This window comes from Adelges cooleyi, unplaced genomic scaffold (assembly GCF_023614345.1).
Source record: "Adelges cooleyi isolate 19-005CV unplaced genomic scaffold, UGA_ACOO_1.1 ACOO_flye_CR_arks_rails_tigmint_CR_PRNA_247, whole genome shotgun sequence".
NCBI lineage: Eukaryota > Metazoa > Arthropoda > Insecta > Hemiptera > Adelgidae > Adelges > Adelges cooleyi.
The window spans coordinates 806,780-827,394 of record NW_026095912.1 but is presented as its reverse complement, the minus strand read 5'-3'; the positions used below and the strand labels follow the sequence as shown (position 1 = coordinate 827,394).

At 31.5% G+C, this 20,615-nt stretch overlaps 1 protein-coding gene across 1 annotated transcript; it reads right to left on the bottom strand.

Moving 5' to 3' along the window:
- Positions 1-819: 819 nt before the first annotated feature.
- On the bottom strand, positions 820-19,454 carry LOC126836927 (uncharacterized). The gene is given in 22 exon segments (XM_050570645.1): positions 820-984; positions 1,043-1,169; positions 2,092-2,318; positions 3,107-3,327; positions 3,703-3,935; positions 4,031-4,236; positions 5,254-5,325; positions 5,327-5,575; positions 6,072-6,410; positions 6,480-6,629; positions 7,320-7,477; positions 8,479-8,608; positions 8,686-8,849; positions 9,800-10,127; positions 11,267-11,343; positions 11,691-11,750; positions 12,241-12,327; positions 12,916-13,041; positions 13,298-13,639; positions 14,400-17,104; positions 17,164-17,223; positions 19,379-19,454. Coding segments are annotated over 22 exon segments (6,261 nt in total). The 5' UTR covers positions 19,414-19,454.
- Between the last annotated feature and the right edge of the window lie 1,161 nt (positions 19,455-20,615).

Sequence of the window (20,615 nt, the reverse complement as noted above, 5' to 3'; positions counted from 1 at the left end):
AGGAAAGAGGGGTCTATTATTGTGTTTATTTTTTCTCCTATTATTTTTCAATTTCTATAACCCACAAAGGCTCTATTTTTTTTAACAAAATAGATTTTTATTTTTTTAACAAAACATTTTGCTTTAACTATTCTAAAATATCGAAAAATAATAACAGCTTAAGAGGACGATACCCACCTTTAATTTAATTGTACACAGTGACTGTACACAATTTTTACAATACATAGAGAAGAACTTAATCTTTGGATTAGCGTTTTTTAACAACTTAAGCACAATCAAAATTATTTATTAGTGAACATTTTTTTTTCCTTTGTTTATAAAAAAATATTAAGTATAGATATCAAAAACAAAAAAATCCACTATCCCATTGATAAAGTTCTTCTCTCTACAATCTGGTAATTTGGTAAATTTACAGTTAACACTGGCCTTGCATTCTTTTATACCGCGCAGTTTTGATGGGGGAAAAGTGTATATTATCCTATAGAAATGACAGTGATAGTCTGACAAAAATGGCAATCAACAAAGTATGCTCATTACTTACTATTATTAAGTATATACTATAGTTCAAGTTCTAAATTTAAATGTTGTGAAGTATATTTTATAAATAGACCGAGTGGTATCTCTTAAACCTGATATTATTACAAACCACTGAAGAGATGATGAGAAATTTTCAACCTTAATCGTACCCACCTAACCTTAAGTACTTTACACACAATGCTCTTTTATAGGTTTTTGTAATCTTACCGCCAATACAGCAAATTCGCATCGAAGCGTTAGTTTCAAAGTGACTTTATCACTTTAAGTTAAAATAGTATATATTTATTTATTGTTATATTGTTCTATATCAATATCACTTGCATCTTCAAACGCCAACGCATAATTTTCGTTGATCAACACTTTGTTCTCTTGGTCGTTTTCTTTTAACTGCGCTTTTCTGTTTAACATTCTCAACGACCTCCTCTGATATTTGACAACCGGTTGAACCTGTAAAAAGACAACATTTTTTTTTTTACATTTTAAAACCAATTAAAATCAGTCCTACCCAATTGAATTTGTGCTGATCGTCTTCGACCAGTTTATAAGTGTCTCCCGTTCCATGGTGGTTGTCCCAACAATTCAAATCCTTGAGCGAATCCGAAATCTCACCACATCCCGTACGCTTCCACTGTCTGTACAAACACCGAATGGTTGGCATTAAGTAAAACATAATGAAAATATTTTTTTTTGTTAAAAGTGGCCACACTGTCGGTCGTCTTCTTGATTACTTCGTTGCCGAGTACAAGGCATTATAAATGGTGTTACAGCTTTATTTAACACATTATATGATCTATACTAACCTAACTAATCATTTTAATTGTCCTTTTGGATAATTTTCATATTTTCCTTTTGTTCTGTGTACCCTTTTTTCTTAAAAATTAAAACAAATATATTTCATTTAGAAAATCAAAGAGGGCCTTCTTCGAGTTTCCCATCCTCGCAAAGAAATTAAATGTTTTTAAAATATAACGTAAAAGTGTTGCAGCATTGTAATGTATTACAAAAAAATTGTAATTGGGGAATCTATGCAAGGAAAAGTACAAATTGTCCATAAACAGTAAACAATGGGAAAATATTAGCGAGCAATAATTAACTCTAAAAATATGAAAAAACCATTTTTTAAAAATGTATACTATTTTAGTTTTAGTTTACCAATTAATTGGTTACAGCCGATAATAATAATTCGTGGGCAGCTAGGTTTGTGTATTTTACAGAGTTCACCCCAATTTTCTGTTTCTATATTTTATTTATTCAACATGTAATATGCGAACAAATTTAAACTTCCAATTGGCAAAATTGTAAGCGGGACATTATTGTTTTACAACGCTAATAATAAATGTTATATTTCCTAATATTAATAAGTATGAATAGGGTGGTTTTAGTATTGTCTCATTGGCCTGTAAAGCGAAACCCACGACTTGGGTAATTCCTGTAAATCGTACAATTTTTACCGACTAGATAACATTAATATTTCGCATACAGAGACCGCTTTAAAGCGAACCACTCTCGGATGAGATGATTAAAAAATTAATGGATTTCGCGTGTCTCTCTTACGTTTTGTAATCGATTTCTTGGTACACGTGCTCTTTGAACCGACCAACGTCTTCGGTGTGGGACTCGTTGCATTTGGGACACAAGTAATGGCCGTTCGATTTGATTGTTCCCAGGCTGGCGTTTTTGTCGAAATTGTCTGTTTGAACCGATTTGCGATGGACCTTCTTCGCCGGTATGTCGATAGGCGATTCCACGGGCCTTTTTAATGCAACGGTCGCCGGCTCCGACTGAACACAAAGAAAAATATTTTACCTTATTAATTGCCATGTCTTATCGGTGATTTTCAATGGTACAAACACGTTTACGCTGATCAGATAAAAAGTAGTAACCTTTGAAGTGATTTTAGAGATAAAACGCCAACGACGAAAAGAAAAAAATAAAGGACAAAATTTCCAAAGGAACCTCGTATGCGTTTTTCAAAATATCAATCGGGAAAAAAACTACAAAGATTTAAAATCGATAAAAAAATATTATTTTTGCATTTATCATACAGGCCTAGCATTTGAGATAATGCATACAAAGTTCCAATATAAGTGTTTAATATCTAAAATCACTTTGAAGGGAACATTTTTCTGTTTCGCGTGAACATGTTTAGATGAAAAATCAAATTTTTAAATCGTTGTCAGGTTTGGTGCGGTAGTCCAAAAAACGAATTAACTACCTGAACAGGTTCCTAATTACTGAACTAAAGAAAACAATTACACAGCACAGTTTAACATTTAAATTGAGATCATAAGTTTAACTTTTTAATAAATAGCGGCTATGACAAATGACGTCAGGATTTTGAACACAGGGCGAATCATTCCAAGGGGATCTATTTATTAAGGGGTTAAGGATACGATGACAAATATTGATCTAGAAACCATTTTAAATGTGATGTGTAATTATTTTAAGGTGAAATCTATGGTTCTCTAGTTCTTACTATTTCTCTACGGGAACTAAATGGCCAATTTTTTTATTTAGCGACTAGAAAATTAGTTAGGTTCATTCGTGGCAGACCGTCGTTCACGCTTACTTGTCTATATGTTTGGAAGTATTCCACATTCAACAAAGGGTGTTTTGCATTAAAATGTTCCTTCAACGTTTCCGGGTTGTCGTGTCCAAAGAAACACACGGAACATGAGTAAGTTTTCGTCAAGGCGTGTACACGAGCGTTGTGTTCTTCGATTTCTTGCTGGGACGCTAACATGTGAGTATTACAAATATTGCAAGTCCATCTGATGGTCGACGACAGCTCTATAAAGGTATAAAATATATTATGAGAAACATTTTTAATTTTCACTTCGCGGGTCACATTGCGAATAGTATCACTGCTTTTGAGGAAATGGAAAGAGGCTTGTATTTTTTTTTACGTTTGACGCTTCGCACTATGAGGTCGATTCAGTAATGCTGCGAAAATTGTAAAATGTATTTATTTAATTACAAGAAATTGCAATTTGCAAAATGAAAATCGGTTTCCTACACAACATAGTAAAGTAGCCAAAGAACTCGAATCTTTTTACATAATCGAAATTGGACCATCCACTATTTTGTGGATCGACTATTTTGGTCTAAAATTTGTATAAAAACAGACCTCGTGCAATGATAGAGTTAGTACAACGAAAACATTACCCTGACGGTTATCCGATTTGGCTTTTCCTCTGATCACGATAAAGCTGGACAGACGTTCTTTCGGGGTCCGACACAAATGTTCATTTTTTAAATGCAACTTGACTTGGGTGCTGAAGTAGTGTATGTACGGACAATAATAGCAACGGTACAAGCTGTTGCCGTGGTACGTAAGATGGTTGCCCATCTCGTTTAGACTGATTTTATGGTTGGAATCCCGCGGGCAATGCGGACATCTAGGAGGCATATACGTTTATATATATATTATATATCTGGTTACACTATAAACATTTTTAACAACCCGTTTTTTTATATATAATAGTATACTCACGTAAAATAACTGCAATCAACGTGCTTCACTGCCAAGTGGTCCGTGAACATTTTCAAATTAGCACCGGTGAAAGTACAATTTCGAACGGGGCACATGTATCGAGCCGGTATTTTGACAAATTTTGGATACTCCGGATAGGACTCGTGTTTTAAGTTCACCGGCAGCGATATTTCAACACAGTTTTTCATATCCATCTCGGTCTGGGTCTAAGCAATAAGTTACATACAAATTTTTCAGTAATTATTACCAAACCAACAGCCGCCTTCACAATTATGAAATTAAAAAAAAAACAAGTAACTCGTAACGTCGATAAATCTATAAGTGATTTAATTTTATGTCGATTTCAATACACAAATAAGAGACTGGAAAAGCAAATTAAATGTTTGAACATAAAATAATTACAGGACCGTTTAAAATTAAAAATTAATAACCAACAAATGCGGGGCTTTGAAATCTTAATTTGGCTTTAAGACTATGTCGAGTGGAAAACAATAAACTATTAAATTTTTTTTTTTTTTTTTGTCGTCTCACGCCAAATCTTACTAAACATTATTTTTATGTTTGCGTATCAGAAATTTTTTTCACTCTTGGTTAACATAAAAAAGACCTACATGATTTCAAAATTATAACAACCCGTTTTAAAATCATAAATCTTTGCGTAACTGAGTATATTTTCTTTCAAATATAAATCTTAATTTTTAAATACATTAAAAAACCATAAATTTATTGCACTGTGTGTATGAAACCTTTGGGAATCTTTAGTTGTTTCCTTAAACTTTCATTCTTTGAACATAACATCACTTTTAGGTTTTTTATAATCTCCTCTATTTAAAAAAAAAACCAACGAGTAAAATACAGTGTAGTACTATATGATTTTTTACCAGCTCATATATCTAGAAATTAATATTATAATAGCTGTCTATTTTATATAGAACTTTCCCCACATCATTGGGTACCTTTTTAAGTGCAATTTCATAATTGTTATGGAAAATGTAGAACTTATAATTGACGGTTTAGAAGTTCGTCTACACGTTTGGATAGACGTTTTTTTGTTATCGATCAAAAGATGAATTTTAACCCGTCCACCTTGGTAAGTTTAACTTACTGTAATTATTAAAGGCAACGACTTAAGATCTCCCTTTAGGTAACGAAAGATAATTATCTCAATTTATGAGCATTGTGCGTAATTGACAAATAATAATAATACATTTAGTATTCATTACCTCAGCAGCAACAAATTGCTCGTGTGAACTTGCTGAAGGTACTTTCATTGTAAACGGTTTGTGTGGAATTTCCAATGGATGGAACTGGATTCAAGATTTCTACATTAGAAAAATCCTGGCATTTATCGTGACTTTCGAGATGCTTTACAAGATTCGATCGGACTTTAGTGCTGTACAAACATATGCCACAACTGAGTGGCTCCGAGAGAATATGTAACTTGGGAATCTGGTCAGCAGTCCTCGGGGTGAACGTTAAACGCTTCTTGCATAAGTTTAGTGATAAATTAGCCGTCTTAACGGATTTTTCACAACTGGCAACAGCCTAAAAAAAAAAAAACAATACCGTCAAATCGAATAACAAAAATAATGTTGTATAACCGTTACACTGGTTTATAATATCAAGAAATTTCTATCTTTCCCCCTTAAAAGAAAACACATAGTGGATCATGAATATGACTTATGGTCAGCTGTTTTTCCGTTTTTTATCAATGTTTTATCATCTCCAATCAGCTTGCTCTCTTACTATTTCTCCAATAAATAGTTAGCAACGCTAAATTTTACTGATTCTGAATAAGACATATACATTTCCCTAGAACGAAAGACATGAACAGGTCTTGTGACCAGCTGATTTTCTGTCTCTCATCAGCCGATTCTTTTAGACTATCGATTCCTTCTCATTCACATTTATTAATATAGATATCATCGCCCTTCCCTCATATCACTTCCCGGTTCCCATCCTCTCCCCTTACCCTCCCACGACATGTTTGGTTTTTATAATTTTAACTGGTGGTTATTAGTTTAGAAACGCTTGAACTCACATTTGAATCTTCAACCGAACGCTTTCTCTTCAAACCGGAACACTGTGGCCGCGTAACTTCATCGTCTCTTAGAGCTATCATTTGGCCATCGTCCATTGTCGTTGGTGATTTTACCGACGTCACAGGATTTTGGTTGTCGGAAGAAGAAGATAAATGATTAAACGACGGTGTACTTATCGTGGTGTCGTCGATGGAATCTGTACATTGTGTCTGTTGTTGTTCGGTTAGGCCCGCTGAGATTTCCGGAAAGGGTTTGGGTAAAATCATTTTTTTTAAAATACTTTTGTCTATGCTCGATTCCAATCGAACGATTTTTAGATTTTCGATTTTCGTTGAATCCTGTAAACGGTAATATGTCTTTAATTAATTTTAGGTAAACCCTTAAGTTGTGTATGGTATGACACGTACGCTGCAATCGTTCTTCAACCGACGTTCGATACATATTAAATCATGCACGAAATGTTCCATCGCCATGTGTAGTATTATTTTTTCAGTACTGTCCGCTCCAAACAAACAGAAAATACACTGGTACGTGGATATGCTGTGAACTTCGAAATGCTATTAAATGTATAATAAAATACTTTAATTATTATAAACGTAACAAAGTCTTTGGAAGACATAAAAAAAAAATAATGTCAACTCTACAAGCAGAAACATTTGGAACATGCACATGTATTATCCCAGAGAGAGGCACTTAATGTAAGCAATGATTTTCGGATGGAGACCACCGTCTTCTCTTTTAACCTAAAATTATATCTATACACAACTAATGTATAGAAATAACATCATACTCATTGATAAATGTGAAGATGGCCGCCACGTTTTTTAGTGATAAGTATATCCACCATGTTAAACTTTGAGTGTACACTGTCAACCCCTTGGTCTTATCAGCTATTCTCTAATCACTCATCTCCTATCCAGAATTTAACTACTTTCTCTTATCACCAGCACATTTCCGTCCCATCTCCTTCCAACCCTATCTTCCTCTCTTAAAAATGTCAGCTACTACATTACCCGTCAGCCATTTTCCCCCCAAGAAGTCCCAAAAATATTTACTAATTTTAAAATATTCAAATTTCGTTAGCTTAGCTTAAGTGCAAATTTAGTGTTTTTTTTTCATTTTTAAAAGCTAAATTTTAGGATAAAAATATTGACAACGTGAATGAGAGTAAATCTTAAAAAAAATTATATTATCTATAATATATATATATATTAAAATAAACATAAGTACAAACAATTTCAATTTACCGTTTTAATACTTGTCGACCAACGTAAAGAAAAATTACATTCTTTTTTGAACTGGTTAGTGCATTCGTAACAACTAAACGTATCACGTTTTCCGTGCACGTCTTGCAAGTGAGTTATAAAATCATCGACCACATAACAGGAAAACAAACAGGTTTTTTCTATAAAATATCAAAAGAATAAAAAAAAAATGTTTGCAAAGTATCAAAAGCGACCCATGTAATGATTATACAAGGTGATTCTTTTATCACGGACCTCGCCAATATTTAATAGAGTAATAAGAAATTTAACTGTTTTATTTAATATTCTTTTATACAATGTGATCTCAATTTTTCAAAATTTTTTGGTTTTTACCCTCCTCCCCACTTATTTTTTTTGATAGCCATTTTTGAAACTTAAATGGTAACGCTTACATTTCATTAACTTTTTAAATTAAGAATAATGTACTAAACATGTTGACTGGTCGATAACCAGTTTCGGATAACTATTTTTTAAGTTATTGAAGTTTTGAGTTTAGGGCAAGAGGAAAAGTGGAGTGTAGTATTATTCTTATCTGCGCGCACTATCCTCCTAAATTTTAAACTCTTATAAAAAAAAATGCAATTTCTTATTCAACCCTATGAGATAATTAGTGGTCCAAGAATCGCTCTGTTCTCGTTTTAAACAATGACTACAATGTGTCCAACCCCCAATCTATATTTGCATTGACAAAACCTCTTTTGTCATTATCTACCTTATCAAACATATTGTAAAATGAACATAAATTAAAACGTCCTTAAAAATAAAATTAGCTACAAAAATGTAATAGCTTTTATTTTCATTTTAGAAAATGAGTTTTCTACGATAAAGTGATCACCCCGTACACATTTTGGGGTTTATTCCAAATAAAAAAGGCATAGTTATTGTGTCTCACAATTATTAAAAACAATAGATAAACGTAGAGTGATTTTTACCAGTAGCTGTACTGGCATTACCAGAATGAAAATGGTTAGCTTTGATGGCGATGAACAAAGCTGGAAGAGAATAAAGAAAAATAGTGCTGAAGTAGAAAATGCGATGGATGTGCAATAGAAAAAGAAAATGGTTTAAGAAATAATATGTCTAATAAACGTTATCATCAAGTGTAATCACTATAATAATAATAATAGTATTTGGTACTTACCCTGATCGCAAGTATAAGGCAAAACGAATTTACTATAATCCACAGGCAACACATTTTCTTTTAGCAAACCTCTGTGATCGTCGATTTCCATTTGTATTACTAGAGGCTTGCGTTTAGGGTGCAATTTCGTCTGAATGTTTAACAATCAATAAATGTTATGTATTGTTCGGTTGTATAAAATTGTATATTTTAACAGTATTGTATTACCTCGTGGGCCAAAACATGTGCCGGTGTGTATGCACGGTACAAACAATACTGGCAAAAGTATAGGCAATGAGCGTACTTCTCGACGACATGATCGATCAATGAATCTAGATCGTCAAACGGCTTATAACAATAACAACACAATTTGTATTGTTCGCCTGCTCTTTCTAAAACAACAAGAAAAAACTGAGCATTTTCTTTAAAAAAACAATAAATAAAATACATAATTATTTATTATTAAAATACCATTAAAGCCATCTTTTTATGGTAAGTTTATATAAAGTTATCATTAATTATAAATTAATATTTTATTTTGTATTTAAGTCAAATTGAAGTAATTTTAACTTATAATACTGTTTTTAACGAATTTAAAAATAAATAAAATGGTAGGAAATTCTGACTACACCGAAAATTTACCATTTAAAAAAAAACCGTCGATTACAAAAAAAAAATAGTTTTTTATACGACAAATTGTGTCAGTTACAATAAAAAATCTTATTTAAAAAAATTAAAATAACAGCAGAGTTTAAGCTTGAAAGAACCTCATGAGTTTTTTAAAATACCAATTAGAAAAAAGTTACAAATATTATAGTTAAAAAAAAGTGTTTTTGCAAACATCATACTGACTTGTGTAATTTCTATAATGTAAAACGTATACAAACATATTGCACTATATCTTTTTTCAATGTAAGTGCTTTATCATTAAAATCACTCATAAGAGTACCTTTTTCTGTTTTGTGTAAATACGTTTAGACGAAAAAAACCTAGTTAATTCCTCCTTCCATGGAAAAATATTCATAGATATGTTATCTCTTATCACTCATATCTTATCACGTATCTCCTAACTCTTATCTCCAATTGTAATTGAAAGCATTGACATGACATGTTTTGTATCCAGCCATTAACATATAATCCGTGATAACCAATATTTAAATCGCTGTCAGATAAGCTGTGATGGTCCGAAAAATAAATTAACTACCCGAAAAATTAGCCCTAATTACTGAACTTTTAATTACTTATCACAATTTAACGTTTAAAGAAGATTTTTGCAAAAAAAAAAAATACAGCTATACCTACCTAACGCATTATAATAAATATGGATGGTAAAGATAGTTACTTTGTTTCGGTTTCGGTTGAGTGTAATGGACGAGCATGTGTCGTTTGTACGATTTGACATCCGTGTAAATTCGTCTACACCTTTTTTCCAAACATTTGAAAAGGCCCAATCGGTTCGGGACGGTCATCGTGTGTAGGGAAACGGATTTCGACATTTCATTGTAACATTGTTCAAATCGCGTTTCATTAATTTTTGTATCGTCCGTGTCCATTAACTTAAATTCGCCATCGATCAGCTGCCCGTTGTTGACGATCTGTTGATCATCACTATCGTCACTTTTGATATTTTCATTGGAAACACTCTTCCCGTTAACATGGTCATCCTGGAACTGTATAAAATCATGTAACATTCAAATAGGGAAATCAGTTCAGGTTCAGTATTTTAAGCAGATGTTGAATCCGAAGAAAAAGATACTATTATCGACACCGATATTTGCTTCCACAAAAAAGAAGGTACGGTTTACTGGAAAATTTGTTCGGCCAGTATACTTTTCGACAAAACAACCAACAACCGAATGGCTCATTTCTGCCACTTCACTGGTCGTAAAAAGTATAATGAGTTTTTTGTCTTGACCCCTCTATTTTATCGGTTTTTTTATAGTTATAAAAAAAATTAAAAACTAGTTCCTTGTGTGAAATAATCAAGTCATTAAAATTGAGTTTATAATTTAAAAAGTTGGTGTTATCGTTTTGCTTAAAATTTAAGAATTTTTCTAAAAAAATTTTCAGAAAACTGAATTTTTTTAATTACAATGTGTAAATTTCAAATTGGAATCTCCATGAAAATGTTTAGAAAAAAAAAAGAGGTAAAAACTCATAAAAAGTCGAAAACGGAAAATTATCTTATTTTTACACTCAACTATTTCAACTATTTTAAATACTTTGGTTGTTATATATATATATATATATATATATAATTGAAACAGGGCGATCAATTTAACTTAAGACGCTATTTTTTTCATAAAATAATTGAAATTTTGAAGTTTTAAACATTTAGGGATAACATGTTACTTTAGTATGTTAGAAAATATTCAAATTTTTATCTTTTTATTTTTTTCCCAGCCATCAATAAACTTTTTAACACCTAAATGATAACGTTTATATTCAAATGACTTTTTAGATAAAAAATAATTTGCTGAACATTTTGACTGAGCCAATTTTGGATAATAACTTTTAAAGTTACTAAAGTTTAAAATTTAGAAAGGAAAGGTTTGAAGTGTAGGATTATTTTTATCTGTCGTCCTAAATTTTGAACTTTAATTACTTTAAAATTAAATATCCAAAACTGTTTATCGACCTGTCAAACTTTTCTGCAAATTATTCGAAATTCAAAAAAATAATTTAAAGTTTAAAAAGTTGATTTGAATCGGATTTAAAAATCTAAAAACGTAATGTAAAAATTAAAGACTAAAAACCAATGTAAAAATATTTAACTAATAACTTATCTATTAGTAATTAAAAATATTACCTCATTTAATGTCCTCACGTTATATATTCGAATGTTGTTTGTAGCTGTTCTACTGTCAGAAATATCCATTTGATTGTCTTAAAAAACAATATTTTCAAATTATTAAAATTATTCATAAATATTGAAATATTTTTACAAGTACCAGATTTTAATACTTGTTAAATTACACTCTAAGTAATCAAATTCGTAAGTGAGATTTTTTTTTCATATAAAAATAATGTTAAAAAAAACATTTTTTTTCCATTTGAGTTTTTGAAAAGTTTTAAATTGTATACTATGAACAAATACAATAAAAAATAAATTGAAAGTACATTATAAAATTGAGAAGGGAACATTTTTTTAGTTAAACCAGTTGAACTTTTATATTTATATAATTTAGCAAAGTATTATATTCAAGCAGAATATAATTATTATTTATACACACTTGATTCCAGAAAAGAAGAAACATCCGATACAATGTTGTCGTCTGCAATACTTGTTAGATCTTGTTAAAACAAAAACAAAAATTAATTAACTAAATAATATTATAGATTTAACTAGTATAATTGTTTTTATTTTTGAATCTTAGGCATCATTTAAATTGAATAATATAAAACAATAAATAATTGTTTTATTTCAAATTAAACTATTTTTAATGGTAAATAGTTAATAAAAAAAATATATATATATATATGTTTACATAATAAGTCATCTTAGTTAATTAGAAATAAATTTTCAAAAACAATGAATATAAATTTTTTTTTAATCTTGAAATCTAAATCAAAAACTAACTTAAAAAACTTTCTTTGTCATACTTGTTATATTTTTTTCTAAATATTTAAAAATAAAAATAAAAATCTAGTTAAAAAAAATATTCGAATAATGCCCAACTCCAGTGATGTGTTGCTAACAAATAAAAAATTAATTCCAAAACCGTTTGCTAACTTTCTAGTTGCTTTATAATAAATTTTGTATTACACCATTAACGACCTTACCTGCGTTACTGTCATTAAATTCAACAGATAAATCTTGATCAAACAATTGCAGAATATTTGGGCTTGTCTCTTGTGGATAAACGTTTACTAAAAAAAAAAAATCCATAAATAAGATTATTATATATTGTATTCTTCCTTATAAACGGACCATAGCCAACAGAAACAATTTGTTTTACATTTACCATATAAAGCCATAAGCCCAATTCCAAGAGGCACAGGGATATAATATTTTTCACAAAGACTGTGATTATTTTAGTTGTTTTTGGTACAAAAAAATCGAATTTTAATGATACAGGTGTACTGTCAGATAACGCCCGATTCTAATGTCCAAAAAAAAGTCAAAACTACCCACGTGATGTGACCTATGATTGACAAGGGAGTGGGCTGAGTAAAAACTACAATTTTACTGATAATATACTGTTTACAAAATCAACGTTATGGTTGGTTTAGTAAGAATGTAGCAAGATTGTAAGCGACCTTGATCAGTCATAGATGATGGGACAATTGCCAGGAGTGCGAGGAAATGGCTATTTATTGATTTTTTTTTTTTTACCTTCGTTATTGAACCATATTAACGATTTGCCATGGGCACAAAATATGTCCTACTTTCGGCGAAATTACCCAAAAGCTAATAATAATAACCTACTAAATTTCTACACGATAAGGTTAACTTACGAGGAGATGAAAGCTTGTCGCCGGGTAAATGGCGAACCCGTAGTTTCACTGCCGTTGCAGGTTGTCCAATCGCATCTTTTTTAGCGTTTTCATTTTGTTCTGTATCGCTCACAACGATTGCGTTGGCTATAAAAAAAATAAAAATCATTCATAAAGCATTTAATTTTAGGTATGTTATAAGATGTATTGACACAAATATGTCTATGGCTGGGAGGCTGGGAATGGAATAGTTGTAAACATGAAGTGGGAATGTAATGGTAAAAAGGGGCAAATCGACCATTCCCGGATGACTGATAAAAGATAAATAATGAGAGAATTGACAAATAATGATTGATAGGAAATTGAATAGATCGAACCGGTTTTATCCTAAAATATTACATACCCGTAGATGGTTGATTTCCTTTGCATAAAGTCAAATGGAATTGAACCAAGTGTTGTAGAGCGTCCAGCATGTATAAGCGTTCCGTACTTGGTTTAGTTTGGCCTATACAAACGTTGCACACTCCATTCCAACTCAACGACTCGTGACACATCTGGATATGCTTAAGGAACTCGCTATACAAGACTGTTGAAAACGAACTACCCATGCATTTTGGCACCAGACATTGAAACAATACAACGGCTTTGAGTTGCAAACAACTTAACAAGTTGAAAAAGTAACAGTTTCTCACATTTTTTTTCAACATATATTTAGGACTGGCCGTATCAGTAGATGATGTCGCACCTGTTAATGAATAAAATTGTTGACAAATGTAAAAAAAAAAAATCAATATTTCTCTTATGACCAGTTTATTTTCTTATTCTTTTATCGATTATCTTATCTCTTGTCCAGGCATTATCGATTTCGCCTTATAACCATTTCATTCTCACCCCGTTCTCTTATCACTAGATTTTTTTCGTCCTTTTCTCTCTCATTCCATCCAGTCATAAGACATATTTAAAAAAAAGACTGAATTAAATCAGGCGGTGTTTACGATATCGGATATACATAGTTCTAGCTTTTATTGATCGTTGTATTATTTTTCATCTTTTCGGTTATGTCCATGTCAACGTTTGAGTTCTGACCAAGGTGGATTTATAAGATGAACCCTTCACGCCTCTAAGAATATTATTAGTAATCAAATAATAATAATAATAATAGTACATATTTTTGGCATTATTAGTTAAACAAGAATATTTTTTATTATACATTTGCCCAAGTTAAATAAATATTCGTGGATGCGACGTTTTATTTGAGTATTATTTTTTTCTAACTGGGTAAAACTGATTTTAGTCTCCCTGTTAGCATTACGTTAATACTACTATACCCACCCCTGCTGGTTTCAAAACACCGACATGGATATAAGCGGAAAAAATTAAAAATAATGTAAAGCTGTTAATTAATAAATAATAATGTATGTCTTAAAATAGTTTTTGGTAAGCCGGATATCGAAATGTACCGCCCAGCCTTAACTAAACGGGGGTTTTTTTTTTAATGTACTCACCCAAATTATTGTTGAGCAATTTTTCATAGAAATCATCACTCAGCGGATTCCGGTTAAGATTCATTTTATATTTAGAGGATATTGAGGTAGTTTTCGATGTATCGCCACCAGAAACGTTTGCTGCAGTTGTTACTGAATTAAGATTTTCTTCATAGTAAAGAGGAGGTCGACATCCAACCAAATTGCTATAGTCCACACTAGACACACTGTCCCAAACGTTAAACTTGTCGAAAGACATATTGATCCGGATCACGGTCCACCGGCCGTTGGGTTTCTTGTCCTCGGCGGAATGGTATCGGCCCATGTGTTTGATCATGTTGGTGTAACTCAACTGAGTGTAATTACAAAACGGACACAGATACCCGTACAGCGTTTTGACCGGGATGGGGTTCGGGTAGACAAGTCGGAAGACATTCATACGGGTGTTGCTGTACTTCGTCGGATGCGTTGTGCGGTGTTCCTTCAAATGATTTGCACTCGCACAGGACACGTGGCAAAATTCACATTGATAACTGTACTCGCCAGTGTGAGATGCCGTGTGGTCGGAAAAAAGGTCAATATCGTTAATAGTCTTACGGCAAAATATACAAGTGTAGAAGGTGCTCAAGGTTTTACGTTTGCGTTTACCCCGTCCAACCCGGTTTTCTTCCAGTCGCTCGCAATTCATTAATCCCAATTTGTGTGCTATAGAATCGTTTATTAATTTTTTAGCGCAGGTGTCCGACACTCTGGACGGCAAGACTTCCTCGTCTTTGTGCATTTCTTTGTAGTGTTCGACTATTGGCAGATTGGTGCCGCGGAATTGACAAAACTTGCACTTCAAAACGTTCTTGGCCGTTGGAAAATATTCTTTATCGATATGGTTGTGTTGTTTATTGACTATCGGAGACGTTTTTGATTTGTTTTTTATCCACTCGAGTTTTCGCGATTTTTCGGGTTCTTCCGGCTGGTCGTGGATAATTACTACTTGTTTTTCACTTAACGAACGGGCTACGTTTTCATTTTCAGGTGTTTGTACCTCGAGAGCAGATTTCCTTTTCCTTCTCGGTTTTTTTGATTTCTCAGATGGTTTGGACTGGCTGACGGTAATTACTTGTGTCTCGGTTGACTGAATCGTTTTATTTGATAAAGCGACATTTATATCGGAGGCGATATTTGCATCATTAAATTTACTTTGGTTAGGTTTGATAGTATTCGAAACAAACAAAGGGGTTATGTTTTTTTTTATCGGGTTTTCTTCTTCGAGAGGCTTGTTTTTTTTCATTTCGGGGATTGGCGACTTCCTTTTAATTGTGGGCGCTGTATTTAGTTCATGTAGTATCCTATGTTTTGACGGATTTTTTTTAGTAACTTCTTTTGAAAGACAAATATTCTCATAACCGACGAAGTATGACTCAAGTATAACGTCAGAATTTTTCTTAAGTTTTTTGCTTGTTTGTGTTCTCGTCTTTATTTTTTTCGCACTTAGTGTTTCCTTTTTCCAAAAAGCTAATTTTTTACATAATGGCCCAACAAACGTAGACTTCAATTTGATTACTTTCTCTGTGCGTTTGTTTGTTTTACGATCATCAATCTTCGGAGTTATAATTCTTAGTTCTTTTAATTCGGTTACATTATATTTACACTTAACTCGGTCAAAACTTGTACTTATTTCTTGTATTGATTTATCTGAATTTACAGCGTTTTGATCCAACACATTGTCAGTGATTGTATTATTATCTTTGTCAGAATCATCAACATCTTCTTTCCTTTGGGTTGGGTTTACCTGATTAGTCGAGTCGAGGCAAAGTATGTAACAATTGGTCGTTTTATCTTGAGTTTGCTTATGTAAAAAATCATAAGTTTCATCCAGAACTTTTTCCTCTCGAATCTTATCGACCACAGACATAAATTTATTATATTTTGTTTGGCCTAGATTAAATAACTGAACCATAACATCAGCAATTACATCTACTCCAAGCGATGGGAGAATTGTTGGTGCTTGTCCGGCAATTTGGCCGATAGATTTATTTATTTTGAAATTCAGAACATTGGACGTCGAAGAATTTTGAGTTTGTCCCACGTCCGTTAAACCTTCATCGGAATTCGAATTATCATTAGCTGTCTGGAGCTGAGACTCTGGAGGTATAGAAGTAACGATAACTTCATTTAAAAACGGCTCTTCTATAACTGAACTCGGCGGGCTAGTTGGAACAATCCTCTGTCCGTTATCAGACGTTTTATGAACACCACCACTCTCATACAACGATTTCGGATTTATAACCAAAAAGTTGTTTCTACCACCCGTGTTGCTGGTCGATTTTTTAACAGAGTTTTTTACATTTTTTGAATTTTCGCGTTCAGTGTTTTTCATTGAGACCAAACCACCAACGTGCTCAAGAAAATCATCGTTTACTCGTTGGATATTTGATTTCCCCAAGTTCTTGGTCACTTTAATCATGTTTCGTTTGTCTGTAACAGCGTCAACACCGACGTCACAAATCTTCGGTTGACCGTCTGAAAAATGTATTCGATTGCAGTCATTCAAAGTTGTCGGGTCAACACTGGGGTTTTTTGTTTTAAACAAGTCCTTTTCGAGGTTTTCCTGGTCATATTTTTGTTGATTCGAAACGATAAGGTCATCACTAGTTTCCGGTAAATGAGATTTGTGATAGTTATGATCGAACGTCGGAGTGCCTGACATTTTTTTCGGCTCTGTCCACCTGCTGATGAAAAAAACCGGAAATGAAACAAAAATTAACAAAAAATCATCAATCGATCATACGTTTTTTTATTTGGTCCTTGGATTGATTCGCCTTTTTTCTTTCGGACAAACCAAGCAGATCTGTTAAAACATATAAACCAAAATATTTTCCTTGATTTTCAAATTTACCGTGTAGATAATAATATTTCAATGAAATTGCATTACTATGTTATTAAAGTCAAAATAAAAATCCTAAAACCAAAGTTTCACTAAAAAAATATAATATTTTCAACAATTGAATGTATATTAATAATAAATGTGTATTAAAAAAAATGTTTAATAAAATGTACTATATATAATAAATTACATACAATGCAGTGAATTTATTAAAAGCTTATTAACTATCAGTCTTTAAAAATGTATATATTTGTGTGCATAATTATTTTAAACACTACTGATAAAAACAGCAAAAATGATTAATCTTCTTTTCAGGAAGTTATTAGTTTTGAAACTCGAACCTTTTTTGTTTTTAGTTTCTTTGTTCTAGAGTATATAGAAAATTTGTTTGTTCAATAAACTGTTTTTTTTTTTTAAAGTGCCGGTGTTTTAAGAATCATTAGAAAGAAATTTTATTTTAGTCTCAATTTTTTCAATAGCTCAAAATTTGAATGGATGGTATTTTAATTGGCACGCTCAATGAATTGGTTCAAAATAGATAAATTAAAGCACATAAACAATATTATGATTATTGCTTTTTCCTAGAACTAAAATTAATGTCACACTATATAAGCATTTTTTTGTTAATCTCAAAAATGTTAGTTTATAATTTTTCTTATAACAAAATATTGGTATAAGCAAAAAAATTATTTATACTACGTTATTTTCTACAAAATACATTGTCATTTGTCATTCATAATGTTGAAAAATAAATATTTTTAGTTTGCTAAAAAAGTTAACATTTTTGAAATTTTGAGTGACGCATGCATTTATCAAATCATTTTACAAGAAATATATTGAAACAACTTTAGTTTCGATTATTATTATTTTTATTATACTATGACGTTTGTTTATTTCTTTTGTGTTATTGAATTGATTAAATGCGAATAGAGATAGGCCACAGCAATGTAAATATTTGAAACAAGTCATATACCTCTAGTGTTTTGTACTATCAATTAAATACGAGTACAAATAATTATTATATTATTAAGCGCGGAACGGAAAGAGCTATATTAAATAATATGCTGACTAATTTTAAGGTGAATGAAAAAGTAACAAGTTTTTACAGTTAGGTACAAAACAATTAAAGTTTTTTGTTCTTCGAGTGTTACGACTAAAGTTTGATAATAAATTACCTTAGTAGAAGTCATTTTTTTACATAACTATTGGACAAATTTTAATTTTTTTTTTATGTGAAGCATGCCATTTTCTCTTGATTTAGCCGTTAGAAAATTAGATAAATTTTTTAGAAAAAACTAGATAATTATAAAAATAAAAACGTTTATAATAAAATGTTGAAAATAAAAACAAAAAATCGGCCTTTTAACCCTCATGTACAAGATGTTAAATTTCATAACAAAAAATCGATTCGATAGACACTTCAGAAAGTGACTGAGTTTAGTCTTTATTCGTATAAAATTTGGCGCATTCCGATCCTCTTAGTCAGATTTTATAAGATGGCATTCAAAACTACTTGTAAGAAAGAAAAATATACGAGTAAAAAATAAAAGAACGACGCTAATTTTAAATTTAACATCTGCAAACGGAAATACATTATTCTTGTAACGTTTTTTGTTTTATCTGATTAGATTGAACAAACGTTTACCTTTTCTAATATAATATGTCGATTTTGTTTCTAGTTTTTTTTCAGTAGAGATATAATAAAATTGACAAGAGGGTCCTGGCATAGCGCCATTATTTTTCAACGTCACCACTGGATAATGGGTTAATTATCTACAAATCATTATTCGAAGTGAGAAAAAAATCTCTATTTAGAACATTAACGCTTTGGAATTCCATAAAGTTGCATTTATATGAAGTATATGCTTAACAGATGTAATTAAAAATGTTAATTGAACCGCAAACACTGTAATTAATAAGCTAACGGTACGAGAATAATCGCTTAATATCTATTTAAACCCATGTACGTCACGTAGTACCCAAAGACATATTATCGTATCAAACGGCTTGAAAAACTCAAATAAAGTATTATAATATGAGTAAAAATACACTTTGAGATGGTAATATACTATGTAAAATGGTGGAAAATTAAACAAAATATAACAATTATATACGTTACTCGCAACTGTCGTTGATGATGTCTCCGGCGTCCATGCAACACACTATGCGTCGGTTAGGTCAGGTATATTCTTGTGACCTTACTATAATATTATTATGTAGGTATATATAGGTAACATATATCATTATGTCGTGTACAAACTCCTTTGCGACAAAACGACGAGCAAAACCCGGCGGCGGCGGCGAATCACATAACGATAATACCAATTAATATCTTGAGAACGCTCGGCGGAAGCTGTGGAATAATACACAATTAAAATTCTGACATTCGACTGCAATAACAGCTAATTATCAGTAATAATAAACAATAATAAACATTTAACAATTGTCTGACCGTCAAAAAGCACAGCGCAATCGACACGACCGACGAACCGTTCAGACCGGGTGAAACAAACGCGGGTTACGCGTCCTCGACGAACATGTACCTGACCAATCACCAAACGGACGCTGTAAAATGGCGGAAGCGTCTCAAACGGGACGGCCCGCGGTCGTTTGATCGCCGCCGAATGGGAACGCGTTGCGCCACACGGCCGCAGTGTTGCCAAATGTACAGACATTTCCCTTTTTTTTTTCGTTGCAACCGCCCAACTGTTTTTTAGCCAATAATTGTAAAACCTAAAAAAAAATCGGTTAGGATTATAAAATATTAGATTTTATATTTTTATTAATTAAACCATAACATTATAATGAATTGTAATAAACAAATATCACTATAATATATTATATACTTAGTAATAACAAGAAGAAATTATGAGAATAACTATTAGTATACATTGTGAGCAATAATTCTTATCATACTTTACATGTGAGAAATCAGAGAGTCTGTCTTGAAAATCGCACAGACACTTGAGTAACTACGAATTACATTTATATGAGAGAAGTTTTTCGTATAATATTGATGACAGAGCTTTCCTAGTTTCTAATATTACAACACGACTATTTAATCTACAATTCCAGCGCACAGTGATTAATTGTATATTCTACATATACCAATATCTACTAAATTTACACTATCATGTTTTCATTTATTATGTAAGGATTTTTGTCAAATTATTTAATTTTATTAATTTTACAAAAAGAAACAATTTATTTAAATTTTTACACTATAGCCATACTTAAACAAACATTTTATTTCAATAATAATAATCTAATATAATTTAAAAGAAAAACTTGTATAAAATTATTATAGAAAGCACACGATATTTATCGAGTATAAAACTGTATTTAACATTTTAACG